This window comes from Melozone crissalis, unplaced genomic scaffold (genome assembly GCF_028551555.1).
Source record: "Melozone crissalis strain CALT ecotype California unplaced genomic scaffold, PUWL_Pcris_2 ptg000006l_1, whole genome shotgun sequence".
NCBI lineage: Eukaryota > Metazoa > Chordata > Aves > Passeriformes > Passerellidae > Melozone > Melozone crissalis.
In genome coordinates, this window is record NW_026535784.1 from 17,703,701 (window position 1) to 17,728,077 (window position 24,377).

At 41.9% G+C, this 24,377-nt stretch overlaps 1 protein-coding gene across 5 annotated transcripts in view; it reads right to left on the bottom strand.

Annotated features, from left to right (window-relative positions):
• Nucleotides 1-371: 371 nt before the first annotated feature.
• APBB2 (amyloid beta precursor protein binding family B member 2) overlaps nt 372-24,377 on the bottom strand; it is a 160,410-nt gene continuing 136,404 nt past the window's right edge. For all 5 annotated transcript variants that reach the window (XM_054294609.1, XM_054294630.1, XM_054294618.1 and 2 more), the window contains 6 exons: nt 4,516-4,630; nt 3,877-3,964; nt 2,695-2,778; nt 2,086-2,201; nt 1,134-1,313; nt 372-539 (listed from right to left, as the gene is read on the bottom strand). In XM_054294609.1, the coding sequence (XP_054150584.1) occupies nt 372-539; nt 1,134-1,313; nt 2,086-2,201; nt 2,695-2,778; nt 3,877-3,964; nt 4,516-4,630 (751 nt within the window). The remainder of the gene's footprint in view (nt 540-1,133; nt 1,314-2,085; nt 2,202-2,694; nt 2,779-3,876; nt 3,965-4,515; nt 4,631-24,377) is intronic.

The window sequence follows — 24,377 nt, forward strand, 5'->3', positions numbered from 1 at the left end:
AAGTTGAAATTTTTAACTCAGGCATCATTCACTCCAAAGATTTTAGCACGAGTTCACTGGGAGGGACGTGGCCATATTCTCTTTTTTGTGTGAGTTTAGGTAAAGTTCATGTATTTACAATCAAACAGACCTTCCATTGCCCATGATGTAACTCACTGACAGCAAAAAAATTATTCATGCTTCTTTTCATATCAGGCGATGGTGGCAGGAAGGAGAGAACATGCGTGTGTAACATTGTTTCCATGGGGTGAACTCTCTGGAGAGGAAGCATCAGCAGCTGCAATGGAAGGGCAGACGTGGTCCGTTCACTGGCCCCAGTGAGGCCAGGCTATCTTCAGTCCCTTGGTGGGAGAGCCTTCTCTCTGGAGCAGCTATGGCATCTCGGGCACCGGGCGTTTCTGTTTCAAAGTGTCAATGAGGGACAAGACTCCTCTTTTCACGTTGGTGGTGACTCTCCGGGTCACCGAGTCTGCGGGCGGCGGCGGCGGCCGGACTTTGTGTGAGGGAGGTCTGGCTACCAAGCACTTCTGATACCGCAACTGCAACAGAGCAAAGCCACTCTGAAACCATTTCTGCAGCAAGGAATTCACTGACCATTTCAAACACACTTCTGTATTTTCTCATTAGTCAAACATCTGCTTTGGCTGTGGCAAAAAGCTCAGCTGAAGTTAATCGGAAATTGGTCTGTCAATGTTTGGGCAGAAACTGTCCATTAGCACACAACAAATATTGGTGTAAATCATATAAATACCCATTTGAAAACTGAAAAGTAAGTTTTCTGGGTTCAGTTACTCTTGAAAAAGGATTATTTTCTGCATTTCATAACATGAATCCAAGCAAAATGGTTTTTTGGCATTAGATAATTTGTGTAGTGAAAGAAAAGATTTCTAATTTGCATAGATGCTGCAGAGGTTAGGAGGGAAAATAATTAAAGGGGCATTGTTCACTAAGCTGGTGCTTCAAACACTAAAATGTTTGGATTTTAATTGATTAAATAATAATATTAATTCCTATTTCTATCTTTCTTTTCTCTGTCTTGAAATGAATACAATTACAAATTTGAAAAAATGCGAATTTATGGAGGCAGTGAAAATCTAAAGTGCTATTAGATGCCTTTGAAGAAGGTTACTTACCATACAAGCAGCCTGAACAGCTTCTGATACATTGCCTGCATTAGGTTCACACCAAAACACGTGGCACTCAAAGTGCTGGTTTCCTGTGTCCATGATGAAGGCAAAGGTGTGGATGTCCTTGCCCACCCCCATGAAGGACAGGAACCGCACACGACACTCCACCATCACCTCCTCTTCATTCTGCTCAGGAACCAAAGGGTTCAGCATTACTGCTGCATGCTCTGTGGAACTTCCACTTTTCATTAAATGGGAGGATATCCTGATACATTATTGTAATTCCTTCTTATCTGTATGACCCAAGCATGCTCAGACCTGGGCTGGATCTCCCCCTCTAGGCTGCCACTGAGGCTTTGAGCATTACCACAAAATTTTAAAATGTTGCACACTTTGGAAACTGCTTGTTTTGTGAAGAAACCAACAACATGGGTACATAGGTATAATGACTCCAAAATATGCTCCCCTATCACTGGTGTGTTATGGAGATGTTGGTTTAGTACCTCATCAAAAGACGTATTTAAAATACAGCATTAGTAAGTCTCACTGTGTTAACCTCTATGGAAAATGCTCTACATTTTCTTCTGTAACACAGATTTTTATATTACTCTTGGCATCCATACCAAGAGTAAGGCAAATGCAGTTTGGAATTTAGGATTGCTACTACTTTGGGCTTAACCTACAACATTTTAGGCTTGAAATTCCTAGAAAGGAAAACACTGAATTTAATTATCTAATGAATATTTATGATAATTTATTTCTGAGAACATGCTTGGAATGATACATAAAACTGAAGCTGATATGAGCAGTAAGAGCCTCTGCAGATTCTGGAAAGAAATAAAATGCAAAATAAGCAAATGAATTTTAGTTAAAATTAACCCTACTACCATTTCTGTATTCCTGGATTTCAATACTCATATTATTTTAGTTGTGTTTTAAAGAACACAGTCTGCCTTACTCTTTCATTGATGACTGTGACAGTAGCATCAGCAACGTTCATGGTAACTGGCAACCAGTCATCTTTGCTAGAGGAAGCCATTAGACTTTCAATGGCACTGTTCAGAGTATCCATTCCTAAAAAAGAATAAAATGCAACACTGAAAAATAATATATATATATATATATAACAACAGATATTTTTATCTTCACACAGCAGTACAGAAAACAGATTGTTTTGGATTCCTTATTAAAATTAATTTGATAATGGAAGAAGGTATTATGAAGTTGTATTTCTCCACCCCTGGAAGAGCAAAGCAGGTGCCTCTGGCTTACAAAAAACCAGGATAGCATCTTGTTTAGCTTTTATACTGTTTCAGTCCTTCTCATTAGTAGCAGAACTCATATTCAGAGAAAGCTGTAGAAAGAAACTCTGCCTTCTTGGCAGCTCCCAGAATACCCTGTTTGCAAAACAAATGTTCATGTGATGCCCTGAATATTGGATGTCTTCATGCCTGATTCATGTGACTGAAACAGAAGAGGTGCTACCCTCCAGAAGTCATACACTGGCAGCTGATGAGCCATTAGAGTTTAAGCAAGGAACTCTGGAATTCACTGAAGTGTTACATACCCACAGGTTTTGCTACAGGTAGCATGCCCAGGTACTGGACGTGAAACTTCTGTACCAGTTCTGTCTTTGGTGTTGGGAAATCTACTGCATGGGAACAAAAGTCAGTTTCTATTAATCAGCATTCACAGAAGAAAAAAAAGCACTTTTATTTCATCAATAATATAAAACTGTTTACCCATTAATTGCACTCTGAAGGTATTGCCTTGATTTAAAGAAATTTTTATTTCTTCTAACAAGAACAAGCCTCAATAATTTCTAAAGGAATTTTTGGTCTATGCTAAGCATAGAAGCGCATTATAATGCTGGCATATTAAACCACAGAAAATATGGGTCTCTGAGATGTACAGACCTAAGTTTCACTACAACAATTATGTACAATCTGCTTTAATACCATCCTTGCTAATATGTTAAACACAGTCTCCATGTAATCAATACTACTGCCTGAACAGAACACATTACACAGACCACTGCACAAGCTGATGTATGGATTAGGAGCAAGATATTCAGTACAAACTGGTGGATCCAGAGGCATATAATTTTCTGAAAAGCTAATGCAAAGTATATTTGTTCTCCTGGAACAGTTTCAAAACAGCAGCTACTAAGATGTGACAACAGCACACAAAGGCAACTTCCTTCTACCATGCAGTAAAGTCTGCAAAAGCTGGATGACATCCCAGCACTTGCACCCTTGCCTCAGAAGCTGCTAAAATAGATGCTGAAACCTAGGAGGAGAACTCCTATGGCACTTCTGAATCCAAGTGAGTAATGGGAGAATATTCTGGTTTTAAGGAAGATTTGGCCAACTGGTGCAGTCTCAAGTCAGGAGGTATTTTGATTTGAAAAAGACAATATCCTGAGTAGCCACAAATAAGTATGACTGTGTTTGAAACACTTGCATTTCAAAATAAAAGAGGAAATGCATGAGTTGACATAACTGAGCAGGACTCCATAACTGCCACCATAACCAAGAAAAATTCTTAAAGTAATACAGGAACAGATTACAATCAGTCAGATACATTAATTATAGATTAATGATATAATAGATTATATTACAGATACATCAGGATACACTCCTGACTTCTCCATCCAGCATGCTCCATTTTTGTCAAAATCTGCATCAGAAACAACACTTATCTAAACCAGGACCATCCTGAGGAGGATACTAGCTGTAACACACAGTACCTTGCAGAGGAACATCAAGGGTGACATTTGTCCTGTCTTGCAACGAGCTGCAAGCCATAGCTTTAGCATTTTTCCGTTCAGCCATAATCTGAAGAAGACAGTGATAATACAGCATTAAAAAGAATATATATATAGTACAGCAGCAACTACAATCTACTCATTTTACAACCCTATTTCTGAAATCTGAATAAGTCAGAGAGTACATGACTAAGCAGGTTATTCTTTTTAAATAACAATTTTAACAGTTAATAATTTTAACAGTTAGCAACTATTTTCCTCGGTCCTGCAGGATAATACCATTGAATAACACCATTCAAACAAGGTCTGATTTATTTATGGAGTTTAACATCATTGTTTATTATTAATTGAACCTCTGTGTTCTTTTTCCATTTTGAACCTGCAGCTTATTATTCAGGAAAGCTTTTGGCCTCTACACACACTTGTCAAATCAAAGGCACATATCATCCTCCTCAAATGTAAATGCCCATCTATTTGCATCCTTTCCCTTACAAATCCTCTACACTGTTTCTTGTTGCCAGTTACATAAACTAAACTAGCACTGCACACAACTGCTGATTACATGTATAAGGCTCAGGGACCTCTGAACAGACAAATGCAGCTGATTTTAAATCCACTTGCCTTTGAGCAGATTTCGTGTAAACTTGTAGCAATGGCTTTTGCAGGTGTGTCACATCGAAACACATGACATTTCAGAATTCTGGTGTCCTTGTCTCTTGCCACGTAAGCAAAGTCTCTGTGTAAACAAGATAAATGGACACAAAACATTAAAATCAGTTGTATTTCCAAAACTGCAAGTCCTACATCAGCTTAACAGGTGTATATCAACTCTTAAGGTACAAAATACATACCTTCCATAAAGCAGGTCTACAAATGTAGTAAACTGCTTACCCATGAAACTGCTTACACATATCTAATCTATATAATTCAAAAGCTTAATCTATATAATTCAACAGCTCATTACGGTTTCCTAACCATGCAACTTACTCAAGTTACAACCTGTAATTCCAAATGCAATTGTAAATAAACAGCAAAATTTACTCAAATATATTACTGAAGATGAAGTAGAGAGAGAATTACATATTAAGACAGAAACCATATGCAGCTTTTAACTGCTAGAAAACCCCAAGAAATAGCATACAACACTGTAGTCAGAGAAAAATCATATTTCAAAGTGTATAAAGTGTTTAAAATATGCAGATAGTAATTAGAGATCTGGTTGCATAAGGGAGATGTGAACCTGCTGAGCTTTGCTCACACTAATTGCCCTAAATTTCTGACCTTATTTTTTCAAAAGTTAAATAAAGCTGCCCTACAAAAGGGATTTTTGCACTGTATTAGCTAGTCACCGCAGCACATACAGCTTTCTAGCATGGGTGAAGGAAGTGCCATGACAAGGTTTATTTGTTCTCAGGCTGCTTAGGAGCTGGAGCTCTTCTGAGACAGTCCAAGTGACACAGCTGAGCCAGGAAGAAGCCTGGCTTTGCCCAGCTGCCATCCTTGCTATACCAGACTCCCTCTTTGCTGGTCTTGCACCTCTGCTTTTTCACGTCCTCCAAGCAACCACAGCTCATTCCTACTTTGTGTCCCTCTTGCTGCCTTCAGATTTCTCTGGGACTTTGCTCCAGCCTCTTATGCTGAAATTCCTTCTCAGTGTCTTTCTGTTTTACATATAAATAATTACCAGCAAAGCTCTCAGTGGTGAAGAGATAGGAGGGATATTCCTAAGCCACAGGCCTAGTATAAACTAAAGTACTTCTGTATATAAAAGTCTGTAAATATTCTGAGCAGGGTTTAATGTACCATGGATGGCCAATTTTAAAATTCATTTTAAATGCTCCAGGAATTGAAGAATTTTACACTGAAGCTATCCAGGGAGAATCAGTGACTGTGGCAAATGGATTTCTGGCCTTCCTGCTCTGTACAAGACACAGACCCTGTCCTGCAGTTAAGTACTGTGCCTGTACCTAATTGAATGGCAGATTTTGCTCTTCATGAGCCCTTGCAATATAAGGGCTGCTCAGTAACAGGTACAGGTGGTTGCTCCATCTAAGTGCTTTGCAACCTGAAGCCTGATGAATAATATTTAAAAAACCCTCGAGCTACACAAAACTGTCAGAGCATGAGATCTGAAAGCAATTGCACATGACAGCACCAAGCAGAAACACAGTGGAGCTGGGGGCCCCTCTCCATCCCCCTGCATGCCAGCCTGCAGTGGTGGCACACATCAGGGCACAGCAGGCAGTGGGGCAGCACCTTCCTCTGAGCCCTTCCTGCATGGAGCATGGGCTGCCCTGCCTGTCTCTAGCTGCAGCACTGCCCTGGAGAGGAATGTGAGACACAGGAATCCTTTGGGACAGCTTCATCCAGCTGATGGTGACCTGCAGGATAAATCACACAGCAGTAATCCAGGAAGGTGCTGTCTGTTACAGAAGATGCCCCAAGGCTTCCTCCCCAAGTCCCTTGCCCACAAGAGCTTTTTGCATGTTGCTCCTTTTTTCTGCACTGCAAGATGCTGAGTTTCAGCTGGAATCTTGCTCCTGGAAAAAGACTGGTGCTTTTGGCTCATCTGGACATGTGCCAAGCCTTGCTTTGGAATGGTTTCCTCCTCACTTAACTCATCAAAAGCAGGCTGGAGACTCCTAGCTGGACTCCAAGAGAAGAGGGTGTGGATCACCTGCAGCCTATGAAAAACTTGCAGCTAAGGGGAAAAACAAGAAACAAGGTGCCATATAAAAACCCCCTGGGATTGGTGGTGGGTGTTGGGAAGGAGCTGCCAGGACCACCTGGCCCACACCTCAGCACTGCATGCAAGGCTTGTGTCCTGCCCCTCCAGCCTCTGTAAATATTTCTGCTTGTGATGGCATGCAGTCATTAACAAGGCTGTGTAACACAATTACAGAAATAAATGAAACACCAGCCAGTAGAGCAGTTTCAAGCACTCAGAGCCAATAAAACCCTGGTGCTGGTGTTGCAGCCTCACACACCAGTGTTTCACCTGAAGTACCTGAACAGCTTGAATAAAGTAATCCAGCTAATCACACTCATGGATTGTGAATATACATAAAGCTTCAGATGATCAGGGCCTGCATCTACTGAGACAAAGTATGAAATGTGAATTCTTCTAAACCTGTGGTACCTCATCACAGTCAGCCCTGCCACCACCATCAGTTTTCCAATCATCAATCAAAATTAGCACACAAACCATCCTTCCCCCTTCTGGCAGTGCACAGACAGTACCACTGATGCCATGAATCCATGGAAGTCACCCAGATGCTTGCATGGGTGGCCCTGCATGGCAGCCCAGCAGCCAAGACCTGGGGATGGGCACTGGCTGGTGGCAGCTGGCTCTTCCACTGCCAGCAGGAGCCTTCAGCCCTGCTTCAGGCATTTCCAGGCACCCAGAGAGCAGAGCTCCATGGTTTGTCTTGGAGAAGAAAGGCACGGCTTTCTGAGGATTTCAGAGTATCTGCTTCCTACAGCAACAATAAAACTTAGGAAAAGTTTCGTGTTTCCCTACATAGGACCACAATGGAACAGCTTCTTTTTTGTCCAGAGCATTGAATCCCAAGTAAGGCAGAAGACCAGTCTCTGATTCTTCCTCCACTTCAGATCCCTTCTGGGCTGCTTCATCTGTAAACCTTCATTTGACTGCAGCTCACTTGAAGCTGATTAACATTTAAGTGAGATTTATGTGCAACAGGCCCCTGGGATAATGAAGACGTGCTGAGCAACATGTTTGCAATAGAAATTTATGGAAAAGGGCAAATGCCTCCTCTTACCACTCCCCTATCTTTACATTCTGCTAGGAAAACCAGCAAAAAAAGAAATGAAAAAGCCATTACAAAGCCCACAGCTGGTCAGAGAGCCAGCACAGGGTTAACATCACATCTCATCCAGCTGGACGAGTCTCTGTCTCCATAGGGGTGTGCACATGAAATCAGTGGGATGAGCAGCAAGGTGTTTAGTGGGAGAATGATGTTGCAAACAAAGCTGTATACTCCTAAAATTTCATAACAGAGGTGCAACACTTCAATTGATACAGGATTATAGAGAAGTGCTGCATAGAGGGTAATTTTAAATTTAAAAAAATCATTTGCACACTACATCGTCCACTAATAACGTTCCAGTTATAGGAACTGGATATTAATCAGTAATCTGAACAAAAGCTAGAAAAACAAAAAAATAGATAAGAATTACTTTGTGCAAGACTGGGTAAGACTGGTTCTGCTAAACAGTTAAAAATTTGTAGTAATTTATTTTGAAAGAATACAGAACTAGAGAAAGACATTTTAAAAAGCAATTTTGAGAGTTGAAAAGACAATGTAAGGTGCTAAGTAGAAGGGAATTAAATCTCTATTTGCTCTTTTACTCTCTTTAATTGGCAAATGCCTACAGTCATTGACTAAACCTTAGATAATCATACCTATTTAACACCTGGCTAAGCATCACTTAGCTGCTCAACCTTGGATGAATATAATCACATTAAAAGCAATTTATGCTAATGCTGTCCTGTTTGAGTAGCAGTTATAACCACTTGCCACTATTAGGGTAAAGTCCTAGGAGGCATCCCAATTAAGTACAGCCTAGAAGAGTAGCACATCCTCCATTACCTTCTCACATTAAACTTATTTCTTCAAAAGACTGTAGAAGAATGTAGAATTGCATGAATCCTTTTGGTTAAAAACCCCTAACATTCTAGCCTTAAAGTATGAAATAAAATTTTTTACTCTTCTCGATAAAATTAAATTGCTGCTATTTAAAACACCTACATTAAAATGATACACATGCAGGAAAATGTACATTTCCTCCCAGATTTATGTATTACAAATTGTAACAAGAATCCTTGAACCACAAAATTCTATTCTCTGGGTTTGTCTTAAAATTGACTGAAATTCATCCAGAATAGCCTAGAGGAGATGATTTCTCTGTACTGGTGTACAGATTCTGTGACTGCAGGGTCAGGGAACAGATACCCCAGGCTGTGGGGAAATCATCTCCTGAGCCTGTGACTTCCAGGCTTCCCTTTGCTTTCCTGCAAACAGCTCACCAGAGACTTAGGAGAGCAGGGAACACAAAGGGAGAGCAGCAGAGCAGGGTCAGAGGCACCTGGCACGGGGCTGCCAGTCCCTGCCAAGGCTTGAATGTCCATGGGAGCAGAGGAGGGGAAAAGCAAGAGAAGGGAGAGGAGGCAGGTGATAAAAGCAGGCAAATGTAATGCCATCAGGACCATCCTCAGGTGGGGTTTTCCATGACACACAAATATTCTAATATCATGAATGGCAGAGCAGATGAAGTGCAAGAAACCCTGCAGTAATATCTGTTAGAAATTACAAATCCTCTGCATTAACATTTCAAGGTTTTTATCCAGGCTTCTTGTTCACATAGGAGAAAGGAGAATGGCTTATGGCTGAAATAATGTTTGTGATTCTGTTCAGTTCACTTGTCTTTTTATTATGGTCCCACCAAGGAACTTGCAAAGTTAGGGAGAAAAAATCCAAAGGTAAGAAAATGATAATTAGATGAAACAAGCAGCATTCACAAACACTGCAAAATGTGTTTGTAAAAGATTTACTGAGGACCTTTCAACTACCAGATACCAGACAAATACAGAGTGAAACCACTTCTGCCTGTTTCAAATGAAACTCATAGCCTCTTCTCCAGGTGAATATACACCCAACACTTGGAATCAGATTCTGGAGGAGGAAGAAAAAGAACTACTCCCAAGAGTCTTCTCCTTCCCATTTCTGTTATACAGTAGCCACATGTACCCTTCTCCCCTCAGTGATGAGAGCTGGAAGTGATGTGGGGGAGAAAGAATTTTCCCTGTGTTTCTGACAGTTGCTGGAAACCCTAAACACACATTAAAACCTTTCCTTTTTCTTCACTCCAAGTGCTCCACCTCACAGAGCTCCTCCACCTCTTTAGCTACTCTCCAGCTACAGCACACTTGGCCACCATGACATTACCCTGGTGATGAATTTTGGATCCAAGCAGCTAAAACGCCCTCCCCAAGAAGAGGAAGGGAGACTTTTTGGATGCTTTTCTTATTTTAGTTTTTACACAATTTGAAAATTGATTTCCTTGCAGCAAAACATCAGTTCTGCATTTAAATAAATTCTCCTCAAATGGTCTGGCATTCACAGAGTGTAGCTTGTTTTTCTAATTCAAGCATAAAGTTTGTAGGGCAAATTATCCCCTGCTGAAAGGCTGTTTGCTTCATTCCTTGATAATGTCACTTGCTAACTCTGAAGGAGGAGCTATGGCTACTTTGTGTGATTCTCAGAGGCTTTAATCTGGCAGCTCTAAAACTCACAGCTGCCGGGTTTTCTTTGATGTCTTATCATCACCACAATTCTGTGCGCTTCCAAAATTTGTTCAAACCCTCTCAGAGCTGATAGGTCTGATACCCAGCTCAGCCCCTCAGAGCCCAGTGCTTCCAAGCCTGAAGCATTTGCACGACTTTCACTCCGATTTCCTTCCTGCAGCCTGATCTCAGGCAGCTGCAAAAGCTGCTCCCAGAGGGGCTTTCAGGGTCTCAGTGCTGCCTGCCACCTCCTCCTGTGCCCAGGGGACAGGAGCCCTGCCAGCCTCAGCACCACGGCCTCACCAGCATGCGAGGTGGCTCTGAGATGTTACAAAGCATTTCCTTCTCTACACCAAGGGTTTATTCTGTTCCTGCAAAGGGCCACAGGTTTGCATCAGCTGGAGTCATGGCAAAGTGCAATTGTCCAGATCCATGAGCTCTGTTGGCACAGAGACAACAGTACAGATTGTAAATGTATGTCCCATGTTGGTCCTCCTTCCCAGCCTCACCCCACAATCACACAGCCAAAGCACCACCATCATGGCAAGGAGGACACTCTGTCCCATGTGCCATGGTCACCACCAAGAGGGTGCCCTGGGAACGGAGCTCCTGCAGGACTGGCAGCCCAAGGAGGCTCAGACAGCAGTGTGCCACATCCAGACAGGGCTCACTGCTGCTCACCCACTGCTACACAGGCATGGCAGACTCAAAAGTCAATCAGTAGCTGAGATCTCTGCTTGTTTTATGGATGGATTGAACATGGACAGAACTTCTGGGACAGATGGTATGAAAAATCACTGGCCACTGACTTGGTCAACACAGATTTTTCAGGGTGTTATGTTGGTATTTTCCTTAATTACTTCACAATAATTTTGAAATGTGCATGGGCAGGGGACTACCTCCCTACCCTCTGCAGCAGTTTTCAAAGAAAAGGCACACAAATGAGGTAGTTTGTCAAGGCCATTATAATTGCTGCTTTTCCCTGTAAGCATTGTAAAGTGGTGCTTTAACTCCTCAGGATAGCCAGCGTGATGAATTCTGAATTTCCTTTAAGTAAATGAATGCGTTATTATGCCTGTGAACCTCTGAACAGCCTCTTTGCAGCACATCCTGTAAATTTGACTTTGACAAATTAGTATTTAGATATTTTTGACAATGCTTCTGTCTTCCAGACCTAATTGGAAGACACAGGCTTTTGTTTAAAAGGAATATTTAAAGATTCAATAAGGAAATACATCAAGTTGAGATGCTCAAAGCTCTATAACAGATTTAACTGAAGACAGAAGACTACAGCAGAATAGTTAATTTCTCCAGTGTGATTTGTTTTATAAGCAAGGCTTCCTAGCTCTCCTTTGTTCTTTATTATTCAGACAGAGAACACAGCAGTTGTGCACAGACACTACACACCAATCTGCTTGAAGCACACTTTTGCCAGTGCTAGGCTGGAAGCATCATTGCTCTCCACATGCATGAAACCTACATTAGACTGCAAAGCCATAATCAAGAAAGTTCAAATATTTCCCTAGGCCAACACTGCCTGAAGAATTGATTTAAAAAAAGTCAGGCCTGGAAACCATTCTCATTATATTCCACAAAGCAAACACAAGGAATGGTGTGCATGTCTAAACCACATTCTTTCCACCCAGTCCCACTTTCAAGATTTTGCAATTTAGAAGAGCAAACAAACCCCAGATCTCATCTGAGGGATGCAATTCTATTGCTGAGAGCCTTTGGAGTGGCTGCAGCCCTTGTGCTGCAAAGCACCTGACTACAATGCCTCAGTGTCTGTGCTGCCATGAAACAGGAAGCATTGTGGAGAATTCCAAACAATCCCTTTGTACATCCAAACAAATCAAACCGACTGGGGACAACTTTTCATCAAACTTAAAATACAGGCAGGCAACCCAGACAGACTGGAAACAAATACCAAAATAGAAATAAACATTTACTTTTTCAAATCTCGCTAAACTTAGCTCTAAATCCCCTGCTCTCAGGATAATTTTTTTTTAATTTTTTAAAATAAAAGTTGAGATTTTAACACTGTCTTGTATTTCAGATTCCAGAAAACATCATCATCTGAATTTAATCCCAAGACTAGAAGCAAATACCAAAACCCACTGCCTGTTCTATTATTAGAGGGTTTGGGGCCTGAGGAAAAACAAAACTCAAAACAACCAACAGTCAAGATCAATTGGACAATTCTGTTAACAGCAAATTGAAAAGGTGACAGATATGAATTTACTCACTTAAGTTGAGCTTCTGTTCACTGATACAAGCAAACCAATACAACATTTTTCAGTGCATGCCAGAAGGATAAACACAAAAGTGGAAAAATGAAAATAATTTACCTCTCTCTGAATCCAGGGAAGCATGAAGAAACAGAAAGAGCAAGTTAGAAAGCACTCAAGCAGACAGAGCTCCAGCAAATGATAAGAGAGGGTAGCTGAAAAGTGCTGTACATGTAGCATACACTGTTTGTTTGTAGCACAGCATTTCTAAGCATACGACCACTGTTTCCTCTCCACACCTTTTTTCATTGAATCTTGTTGCTCTGAAGTTTGTATTGTAAACATGCAATGAAGCCAAGAGGCATCAGCTGAATTCAGCAAGGCAGTACAGACATATTAACAGTGGGAGGTAATAAAGCTTAAAATACCACCCAGAAGTCTGGGAAGTAGTATGCAGAAAGTATAAATAGACACAGAAAGTGCATGAACCTTCCTTCATCCAAAATAACACCTTCTACAGCAGACACTGACAAAAGAAACAAGAATAATTCTTCAGGTTGTGCAAAACCTTACAGTGTTTAAACTCAAAGAGTAGAAACCAGGTTGTGCAACCTTTACATGGTTTAAACTCAAAGAGAAGAAAGATTGCCATCAGTTTTTTAAATGCCTCTTTCAAATGCTCATGTCCCACGGTCACCTGGTGTGCTCTGAAAGTTGCACCCTGAGGAAGTGACAGCCTGGGGAACAACCTTCCATGAACACTGAACTGAAGCCAGGATGTATAAAATCACCACACATCTTCATTTCTAGAACACTTCAGCAACCACTAACTTTGGTGTGACTTGACCAACATCCCTTTGAGAAGGCAGACAGGAGAGGCACAAGCTTCCCTGGCTGGAGGCTGCCCTTCTGTCCCCTCCCTGTCCCCAGAGCTGCTCTGTCTGCCTCCTGAAGGGCTGGAGGAGGCTCCCTGCAGGTGCTGGCACCTCCCACAGCCTGCAGCCCTCCAGGTGATGGCAGCCACCAGGAACCCTGCCAGGGACACGGGTGTGCTTCTGGAGCTTGTCCTGTGAGGAAGGCACAGCTCCCTGGGATGGTACACAAAGGGCTGGCTGGGCTGGGGAACATGGGCAGCTGCCTGATTCTGTGCACCCCTCCCTAAACCCTGGACATCCCTGTGTGCAAGGCACAGTGTCTCTGCAGGGACAATGGCCATTCTCAGGAGGGCTACCTAGTCCTGCTCTCCCACTCCTGCCTCCTGCAGGCACCTCACAACTTCCCTTTTCTAAGAAGGGCTTATCTCTAGTGAGCATCACAGCATGGTTCATGCACTGCGTGCAAAACTGTGGGACCCTACATCATTCCAGCTTGTAACTGACTCTTGGGGAAAAAACGAAAAAAAAAAAGAAGTGGAGTAGAAAAATCATCATGTAGCAAGTAATAAGGCTAGGATTAAAGTCAGATCACACTGAAGGGAAGGGATTCAATTCCCATTAGACATCTCATGTCAACAAGCTTGCAGCAATTGATCTGTTGCTTAGAAATGGCTTGGTTAATAGATCTGGAAAAAACAGAAGTTTTCTAAGGCAGGTTTTAGCTAAACATGCATATGGTTCCCTAATTCATCTGTCCAAAATGGATGTGTATGCATGCAGCTAGAGATTTAATTTTTTCTCATGCTGAGATGAAACCTCTCCTGTTGCACTTTGTACCCCCTGTCCCTTGCAATAATCTCCATGTGGCTTCTTGTGACCAACAGGAATTCACTGCAACAACCTCTCCATGCACATGTCAGAGCTCCATCACAGTAGGTTTCACTTGACAGTGTGCTAGACTATTTCATTTAGGCTCCCCTTCCCATAAATGGCTGGATCAGGTGGTCTTTTCACATTCCTTCCAATCTGGGTTGTTCTACGGTTCTATGAAAGCAGCCAAGTTGGAAAAATTATCTATATTACAAATGTAATGGACTTTTCTAGAAATTTTATAACAGAAACATGAAACTTAGCTTTATTGTAAAGAAGAAACATGGTGCCCTGCTCCACTTCTGTCATGCACTGACCTGGGAGTTTCCCCTTCTCAATATCCAGTGGTGACCAGGGTGGATCTCCCCTACCAAAACTCCCCTCACTCCTTTGCTTCAGCTCCATGGGCTTTCTGTTGGGCTTTGCAGAATCAGCAAGCACTTCAACTATTGCTAACATTTTATAAAACAAAGGGTTAAAATCTCAACATTGCAAATATTGGAAGTCTTTCAAACCTAAACACCATTAGTACCATATGCCAGTGTCAATATGAAAATCAGAATTGAAAAAGTAGTGTCACTTTCACTTTCTGTGAAAACACAGTGTTTCTAGGTAGTATGAGAAGTAAACATTTATGATTTTCTTTGTCCATTAATCACTGACTTTATATGAAGTAGACAAACAGAGATTTCCATCTCTCAGAAAAAGCATTATACTGGAGGAACTGTCCTGTAACTTAGACACAACATACATAGGGGAGGACAGGAAAAGGAATGCCTTAGAGACACAAAACATGACCTGCTGGAGCAAACTCTGAAAGGGAGATCTGTTAATTCCCCAATTGTTATGCAAGATACAACTGGACAGAACAATCACCACTGCAGCTGCCAGCCCAGAGAAAAGAGCACTGAAGGAAATTCAGGAAGGTGAGAGAAAAACAAGCAGCTGAGCTGCTGGACTTCCTCAGGCATGGAGAAATGAGTGGGGCTCTGGCTGCCGTGGCATGCATATGAATCAGGGGACGCTACCTCCTGCTTCTAACCAGTTAATTACTGTTTGCAATTAAGCCAACAACTTCTCATAGAGTGCCTTGTAATTCATTAATCATTTTCACATAAAAGACTATTTGCCTGTATTCTCTTTACATTCTAGTAGCTCAAATCTGGTTGAATAATTTACCTTTAAACTTAAATAAACAAATTTTTAAAAAAAACACCCCAAGGCTAAAAAGTAGATACAGAAAGTTTCAGTTCAAGGGGCAGATTTTGTTGATTGCTCCAAGTGCCAGAAATGCTGCAAGAGCAGCTGCACAAATGCTTCTGTTTGGTGCCCTACATATCCCTTTCCAAGCTGACTGAGGTAATACGGGTCAAGCCAGAGCCTGCCAATAACCTGGGAAGACAATCCCCAGAAAATTGTGTCAGGGCTGCTACACAGGATTTGAGATTCATTTCTGAGGGGAAAAGGCCAAGACCAAGACAAACAGCCCACGACCTTCCAGCCTGCAGAGGTGCGAGAAAGGAGCAAACCCTGGGAGGACACTGCCTTCCAGGGAAGGTGCTAACAGCTCTTCCTCCCCATCACTTCTGCCAGGCTCATTTATTCCAGGCTGTTTTCTGATTAGTGCCTTTAGGGACAGAGCATTGCAGGAAGGGCACCTGCCTCCCTGGTCCCTGCTTTCCTCCAGAGTCCCCAAGCCCAGGGATGCAGTGGAGGCAGCAGACTTGTAGAGTGCTATCACTCCTTGTTTCTGTGCCAGGATTTGTACATCAGTGACTGATGCAAATCCTGGGGGCTGACACTGATGTGCAATGCCCACCCCACAAGCAGAGGGATGATGGATATTTCACTGAGAGGTGAATGAACACCCTTTGACATGGTGCTCATGAAGTGCTCACCTGCACTTCTGCCTGCAAGTTTGGGCTCAGCAATCCATGGAGAGTGACAAACTGGAGTGAGCCCAGCTGTGGGCAACCAAGGCTGAAGGAGCCATGCTTGTTTAGCTTGGAGATGAGATGGGCTTGTTTAGCCAGGGGCCAAGGAAATGGGACAGGATCTAATTAATGGGTCCCACTTGCTCAAGGGAGGGTTTAAAAAATAGAGCAAACCCAAGTCTCTTTGCCAAGTGAGTGGGTAAACCCAGGGATATATACTCTAAGAGGCTATGCACTCTTCTCTTAGAGCCTTATAAATATCAACTTGAAGTGGCTCTGAGGTACTCCTGCACCCTGCCCAGGTGTGGGCAGGAGGCTGCTCTGGCTGACCTGTTGCAGTCCATTCCAGGCCAACTTTTCTCCCCTGGCTCTGTAACAGAAGCACCTCCAAGCACAGATGTGAGATGTCTGTGCTGATGGACACAGTGATGCTGTGTTATGCAGATGATCAACCTATGGGACTGTCTCAAGAGGGAAGAAGGAAGCAGGCAGGGATGAAACAACATGCCCAAGAGCCTCAGCAGCAGGTGCCCCACACATGCTGTGGCAGGGACAGCAGGAGCTGTGCTGGGCTCCAAATACTCCACAGTTCCTACTGTTGTGTCTTCTGCTTCAGCAAGGGTCACTGTAAGACTACAATGGGATGGAGAGCAAATCACACCAAAACACCTGGTTTTGGTTTTGTCACCTCCAGAAAGGTATTTAAGTATCAAGGTGATGTTCTCATGCTTGGATGATGTTTTAGTGTGGCACTGCACTGCATATAAGCCTGGGAAAGTGTAAGGAGTTTAATCCCCTGTACCTGGCAGAGGTCTGCAGCCCAAGCATTTTGTGACTGATGCATTCAGCTAACTTTGTGAAGACAGGTTAACACTTCACACCTCTTCATTCCTGTAGCTTGCCCTGGAGTCTGTCATACTGCATCTTCCTCAGTTGTCTTTTTTAAGCAGATCAGAAAAAAAAAAAAAAAAAAGGGCTGCCATGTGTTAACTATACCATAAAGAGCTACAAAGGTCTGCCCTGCAACTTCCATGGTCCTTCAACTTTTTCACATAGGACTACACAGACCAGCAGCAGCCCTGACCATCTCTCTTCCTAACAGATAACAACCAGTTGAAATGCCTTTGCTGTCAACTACTGTAGAGTTTTAATGGAGTAAAACATATTTAACTTGATTAAAAATTACAGTCCATTGCATGAGCCTTTCATCTTTATTTACAGTTACACGTATTTGCCTGAGCACATCCTCTGAGGCACAGAAGAGGCCCTATTCTGGTTCTCTAATTTGTAATTACAAAGTCGAGGAGCACTTCATGCAACAAAATCCCTATGTAAAATGTAGTTACACCTCAACAACATAACATGAAAAAATAAAGGAAACAACCTAAATTTCTGTGCATTTGAAAGCCTCCTGGTGCTTAGAGAATGGTTATGTCTTTCACTTTTGTATGCCATAAGAAAAATAGTGTCTTTTAATGAAAGGAAAATAGCTGTGGTTTATGATTTTTCTAAGACTTTGGTACAGTTTTTTTGTTTATTTTGTTTTGTTTGTTTGTGTATGGGTTTTTGCTTTTTGTTTTGGTTTGTTTGTTGTTTGGTTTTTTTTTTTTTTTTTTTTTTTTTTTTTTTTTTTTTTTTTTAATAGTCCTTAAGCCTTTTGTCTCCCAACAAGTAGTGAAATTGCAGACTATTCCAGCAGGCTGGTCTTGGGTTTCTGAGTCCCTGCCATCACCAGGATGGAGACTGAGTAGAATTACAACTAATGCTTTCTGCATGAATTCCCTGTTCATTGTGGGCCAGATTGTGCCATCAATTTTTAAGCAATTCTCCACTGGTAGCGAAGAAGAGCTCTGCTTAAAAATTGATGGCTTGATATGGCATTCTGTTGCTAATTATATATTATGAAACCTACTACAACCTAATCAGATTCTATTTTTAAAATTAAAAAAAATAGGCACCCAGACAAATCCGCGTTTTGTAAAGACTAAATTTTACTCTTAAAACCAGAAGAGTTTGTTTTCGAGTACAGACTTTCTGAATCAGTAAGCACCACTTACTGGGGCTTTTGTTATTTTGTCAGGTATCAATGTGACATCTAGCCATGAAACTATGAAAGTTTCATAGTTTGGTATCTGACAGCCAGGCTTGGTTCCTTGTTATTCTTAAGTCCTCTCCATAAATAAGCAACCTCAGGTCATTTTGCCATTCCTTCAGGGTTTCCCTTATCTGCCCACACTCAGTGACTCAAAACCTGAGATTAAAGAGTGGGTGCACTTAGAGCCCCCTGAAGCACATGGCCACCCCAGGTGCCTCCTGTCCTGGTGTAAATCAGAGACATCTTCCATAATACACTGCAGATCATTTCCCTCTCATCAGGGCATGTTGGCTTGTTAGGGAAAACAAACAAATTCTGGAAGCACAAGAAGAATGTCGAACAGCAGACCACCTTTCTCCCAGAGCACTAGACACCATTTAAGATGGATGGATATTCCCAGGATGGTTGGATATTCCCAGGCAACCAGCAGTAGGACAAGAGGACACTGTCTTCAGCTGCAGCAGGGGAGGTTTAGGTCAGACATTTAGGAAGAATTTCTCCCCAGAAAGGGTGATTGGGCATTGGAATGGGCAGCCCAGGGAGGTGGTGGAGTCACTGTCCCTGGAGGTGCTTAAGGAAAGTCTGGTTGTGACACTCAGTGCCATGGTCTGGTTGGAAAGGTGGTGTTGGGTCACAGCTTGGACTTGATGATCTCAGAAATATTTTCCAACCTAACAGATTCTGTGATCTGTGATATAAGAATTTCTGGTTCAAGTTATTAAACAATTACTAAATTAAGCCATAAAAGTATTTCAAATTTAGGAAAATTCTTAAAACGTATAAAGAAGGTTTTAATACCACATCAATATCAAAATAGTACCGAAAAAAAAAAAAGAAAAAGGTTATGTTGTTTCATTTGCCAGACACCGATAGAAGTTCTGGGACATGCCAGTTATTTTTTAATAGGTGGAAATGAAACAGAACACTTTTTACTGACTTGATATCCCTGATTTTTATAACTTTTAAATTTCAGAGCTGACCTATATTAACTTGATCAAGAGAATAAGGCTATTATAGCAAATTCAAGCTTTACAGTGCAGTTGAATCAATACTAGCACTCTAATATCAACTCTACAGAACTTTGTCCACTGTAACAGTTTTACTCCATGTCATGAAATACAGGAAACTGTGAATGATGAATCAGAAAGCCTTGCCGAATTCCCAACAGACTGCAACAATCCAAGAAATACTACAGACCTTCAATACACAATTTGATTATCTAAAATACTAATTCAAATGGTTTGTTCTCCATCTACAACTGATCTATGTTGAAAATTTCTTCATAGAATGGGTTTATGTATATACACCCACTTGTTGTACAAGGGAAAACTAACCAGTACTTAAAAAAGGAAAAATTAAAACTAAAAAAACCCAACCAAACAAAAAAATCTCACCAAAAAAAAAAAAACCTTAAAAAAATTATAACTAGTATTACATAAGAAAACCCCACTATCTTTCCCTTTCCCTCTTTTAAATTCTTATGAAAATAAATAGGCCACTTTTTACTGAGAAATGCTCCAGGGCTAAATAATGTTCTTTTCCTCACTCAGAAGTTGTTATAATTACATTAACCACAAAGCAACAGCTACAAGGACGTAATTAAAGCCATAGTTTTAAAAGATGAAACATATCATGCAGTCCCTTCATAGACTCAGCTATCCTTTAAGAAAGCAAAAATTACTGCACAGAACAGGGAGAGCAATGAGGTTCCATAACATGCAAGAAACCTAATTGAAGAGTGAAGCTGCTGAGTTTAAAGAAAAAGATAAATGTGCTTGTCTCTCTTCCTTCTCAATACACCCAGCATAATAAGGATTCAAAGCTATATATCAATTAACGAGTCAATGAAATTTCTCCTGCTGCAATTTCTTTATAAATTCACATAGGATTAAGCAAGCACAGAGACCTCAAGGCAATAGATTACATTTAATCATAAAGTTTCCTCTTCTGTCAAAAGAGCTGCTAACTAAATATATTTAACATGCAGGTATACCCACATATAGTGCAATACTTTTGCCATTAAGGATGCTCATGTCTTTTGAAGATTTTCATAGATTGTTCACTCTTCATTGTCAATTATGGGCTGAGAAAAGAAAGCCCAGACTGTCTAGCTAGAAGTTAGCTGGGAATTAGCCATAAATAATTATACAGGTGGTGTATGTTGGGAGCAAAAACACAGAGCTTTCTTCGCTTTAGCAAATGAGGTCTCTGCTGTTCTTAACTGCAGCATTTTTTCATACATTAACATGGCATTAACAGGAAAAACAAATCATGATCAGCTTCTACAGAATCAGGCTGGTCAGTATGCAGTCAGTAAGCACAGTCAGTTTAGGAACATGTAATTCTGAGCTGAATACAGTCCCCCAAACCTATTAATCATCAGGATCCATAGTTAGCTTACTGCTCAAACGAGCAACATCTGAAGGGATAAAGGAGAGGGAGATACATCCAACACTTACCGCTCAGCACACAGTCCAGCATTTCTGCTACAGTGCTCTCCTGAAGCTTGGTAAGTGTCAGCTCAGGAGAAAAGAAATCTGACTTGCCTTTGTCACACTGGGAGCTGTAATTTGCCTTGCAGGCATCCACACAGTAGCTTTAGACTAATAGACCACAGCTTTGAAAATACAGCTCGAGACAAAGGCTACACTAATGCAAAACTGTTGTCTGGGAGGTGGAAGGGCTGAGGTTTTTTCCTTGTCACTTTTTAAGTTTCTTACCTTTTCGTTGCAGCTAAGAGGAATTAAATGCCAAGCACGTCATACAGAACCCCCAAGTCAATAATCCCCATCTCCGGTGGTTGTATTTAAGCATCCGACGGTGCAGAGCACTTGATGCAGCCGCGTGTTTGTACTTCAGCGACGGGGGCTGAACACCCCGAGAACAGCAGCTCATTCATTTTACAGTGCACCGAGGCACACCATGGCAGCTCCCACTCTCCCGGGCTGTGCTTGCCGGCTCCAGCTGCGAGGGAGTGGGTGCCTCTCCCAGGAACCCGGCTCCGCCAGGGGTGTGTCTGCTCCTGCCTCCCATCCCCGGTGCCGCTCTCTCCTCCTGCCACGCATTGTGTTTCTGGCCAGTAAACTCCAAAGATTAATCTTTTGTGACACAAGTAATCTTTCGGGGAAAGCTGAAGTGCACAGGGAGTCTGCCCCTCTACATTTCCCAAAACCTCTGCAAAGCATTCATAACGTAGCTCTGAATGCAACACAGAAAAAAAGTCTCCTTAAAAAGGCAACAAAGATTTACAGCTAAATCCAAAAATTCAGACACAAGTAACAACTACATTTACTTCAATGAAATTACAGCTGCTTATGCTGGAAATGAGATTTATCCTTCAGCTGTAAAAACAAACAGATCAAATAATTTGATTTTCCAGAACTGGCACATGCAGTAATAGTAAATCCAATTTAGAGGTGTTGCTTGCACTAAAGGTTCCTGGAGCATTAGTTTTTATCAAAACTCCCCATTAAATGTGCTCAATCAGCAACAAAGAGCTGCTTCTGGCAGGGACTGCATTTAAAACATATCAGGGCTTAAAGCCCATTCCAGGTTATTATTCAGCTTTCACAGCTACCTGCAGCATTGCACATCACTTCTCAATGCAGGGGGAAGACTGGGGAAAGGCAAACTCTGACCAAGGAACACCCCAAGTTTGCAAGGACAGGGGTCACCACCCTGCAAGTCGCTCTTCTCCATCCAAGGGAACTTCTCCCTCCCTCAAATGTGCCAGCAGAGCTGCCTGTGGGATCACACCTGTGGTCTCCCAGGAAAATGAGCCAACATGCAAATGCCCACCAACAACTCTTTAAATTATCTGAGCCCAACCTGAGTGAAAGTAGAGCAAGGAACATGACCATGGATATTTCCACCAGCAGAGCTGAGAGGGTGAAAAGCAGTTAAGGACAATTTTCTGGCAGTCACTTTCAGCCACACAGATGCATAAGGAACAGGATGTTTTTTTCACCACCTAAATACACCCTCAGAATCTAGTGGGATGGATTCCTTCCTTCCTTCCTTTCCTCCAGCTTATCATCAACAAGGTTTGGCAGGACCACTTATGCTCAAGCAACAACCTGTGCCATCCCAAAAGCTTTCCACTGATTTCCAGGGAGTAACAGGAGGGAATTTAATAAACAAATCTGTTGATGCTGCCTAAGATAAAACAGCTCCAGCTCCTCCTTGGATGTGCTGAATGACCAGTGCTAAGAAGAATTCAAAGCCATGGAATAATTTTTGCATTGTCCAAGCAACTTCTCAAAAGACTTGACAAAAGTGTGGAATTCACTTGTGGGGAAAGAAAGGGGCATTTTATGGACAAAGTGACAGCTGAAACTGGTTAATGGGCTAAAATATAAACATATTAAATTTATAATCTAGGTTCCAATATGCATTCAGTGGTAAGGAGAATACAAGGGGGTATGGTAGCCTTCCAGCTGGCCAAACAACAGCACTCATGAAAACAATGTCAGACTTCTACTTAAAAGGCTTCTATGGAGAGAAGCCAGATTTTGCCATTTTAATATGCTGGAACAGTTTGTGGGAGAGAACTGCTCTTCTCTGATCATCCTTCAGTATGAAGAGAGAAAAAGAGACTCAGCATGTGAAAAAAGTATAATTAAAACTAAATCTTAGTTTTCAAGTTATTAAGTTGGCTTTTCAAGAAGTGAACTGGGGTTAAATTCTAATCCTGTGTTGGTTTTCATATTTTGTTAGATGCCACACTTACTGCCTGTGCACCTGTCAGTAATGATATGGCTAGACATATATGTTTTTCAAGGAATAACTTGCCCTGGTTTTAGCATTTAATTTTCCCTTGCCCCACACCCTCTGTTCCTCCAAGTTTGTTAATTCTAGTTGATATGTATGAAAAGGGCAACGGATTTACCTCTGCCACCAGATATAGGAAAATCTCCCAGGGCTTGACCAGCAGGCAGTTTCTGAAAATGAAAAACAATCTGAGCCAAATCTCTTCCCATTTGTGCACAAACAATTTGCTTAATAACTACAACTGTGTGGCAAATTCTCAATCACACCCAAAAATGTGGATTCAAACATGAATTAAAAATTTTAGTTATAGGCTTCAGGGTAATGGTGGTGGCATCTGGTTTCTGATTTCTCCCAGTTTACTTGAACTAATTTTATTCTGAAAATGAAAGGTGAAACTCACACAGAAGTCTTCCTTCATGAACTGCATTGTAAAGGATAATCATCAATAAGCTTTGAGACGAGTCCTGGAAGTCCCCACTGGATGCCAGGTTTGGCTGACAAGCTCTCCCTAGCAACAACTGCTACCAAAAACACAGTGAAGAGATTTCCAGGACAAACACCACACTGAGTCCCATTTCCCACTGCCAGCCAGGCACTGCGAACTTGCAGCCAAATCCCTTGGCAGGAAGGATCTTTGTACTGCAATTTACAGTACAAAGCAGGCTGCAGAACAAATAAGCTTACAGCAAGTAATGGGTCAAATTTACACTGACAAAAACATTCCCAGCAGCCAGCCCTGGCAAGGTGAAAACAGCCCAGGAGAGCTCTTGGCTCAAGAGGAGCTGACAAATTCAACTCCTGCACCGCCAAAGTGCCAAATGAAGGTAAGGGGGTGTTTTGGGGCATGCCTGGTGCATAAATGACACCTGTGTTGTTCAGGCTCTCCCAGCTATCCTGTGCTGCCCTCTCACGGATTCCCAGCGGGGGGCTGTTTCCCAGGCTGCTGTGCTCCTCACTGGGATGAGGCTCAGCCAAGCTCATCATGAGGGAATGGGCAACACTGAAAAGAATCTGGGCAGATCTCCATGCACTTGGTAGCAATGAGGTGCCCAATTCTCTGGTTAAACTGCAGTGAGCAGCAGGACACCTGAGTGAATGAAATGAGCTTATCCTCTAGACAGCGGTGGGATCACTCTCTCCCTAAACAGACCAAATATTCCCATTGCCTGGCCAGAATCTGTATCTCACAGTGAAATGCCAAGTATCCCAGCACACACAGCCCATGTAAGACTAGCAGAGCTATAGATGGGCTGAAGATACAAAAACAGAATCAGCATCTGAGATCCTCATACTCATCCTGAGCAAGGACTGGATCCAAGGATTTCACATACACAAAATTTTGAGGAAAAAAGAAATTTAGTTTATGATTATCCAACTTGGATTCAGGTTGCAGTTTGCTTCAGT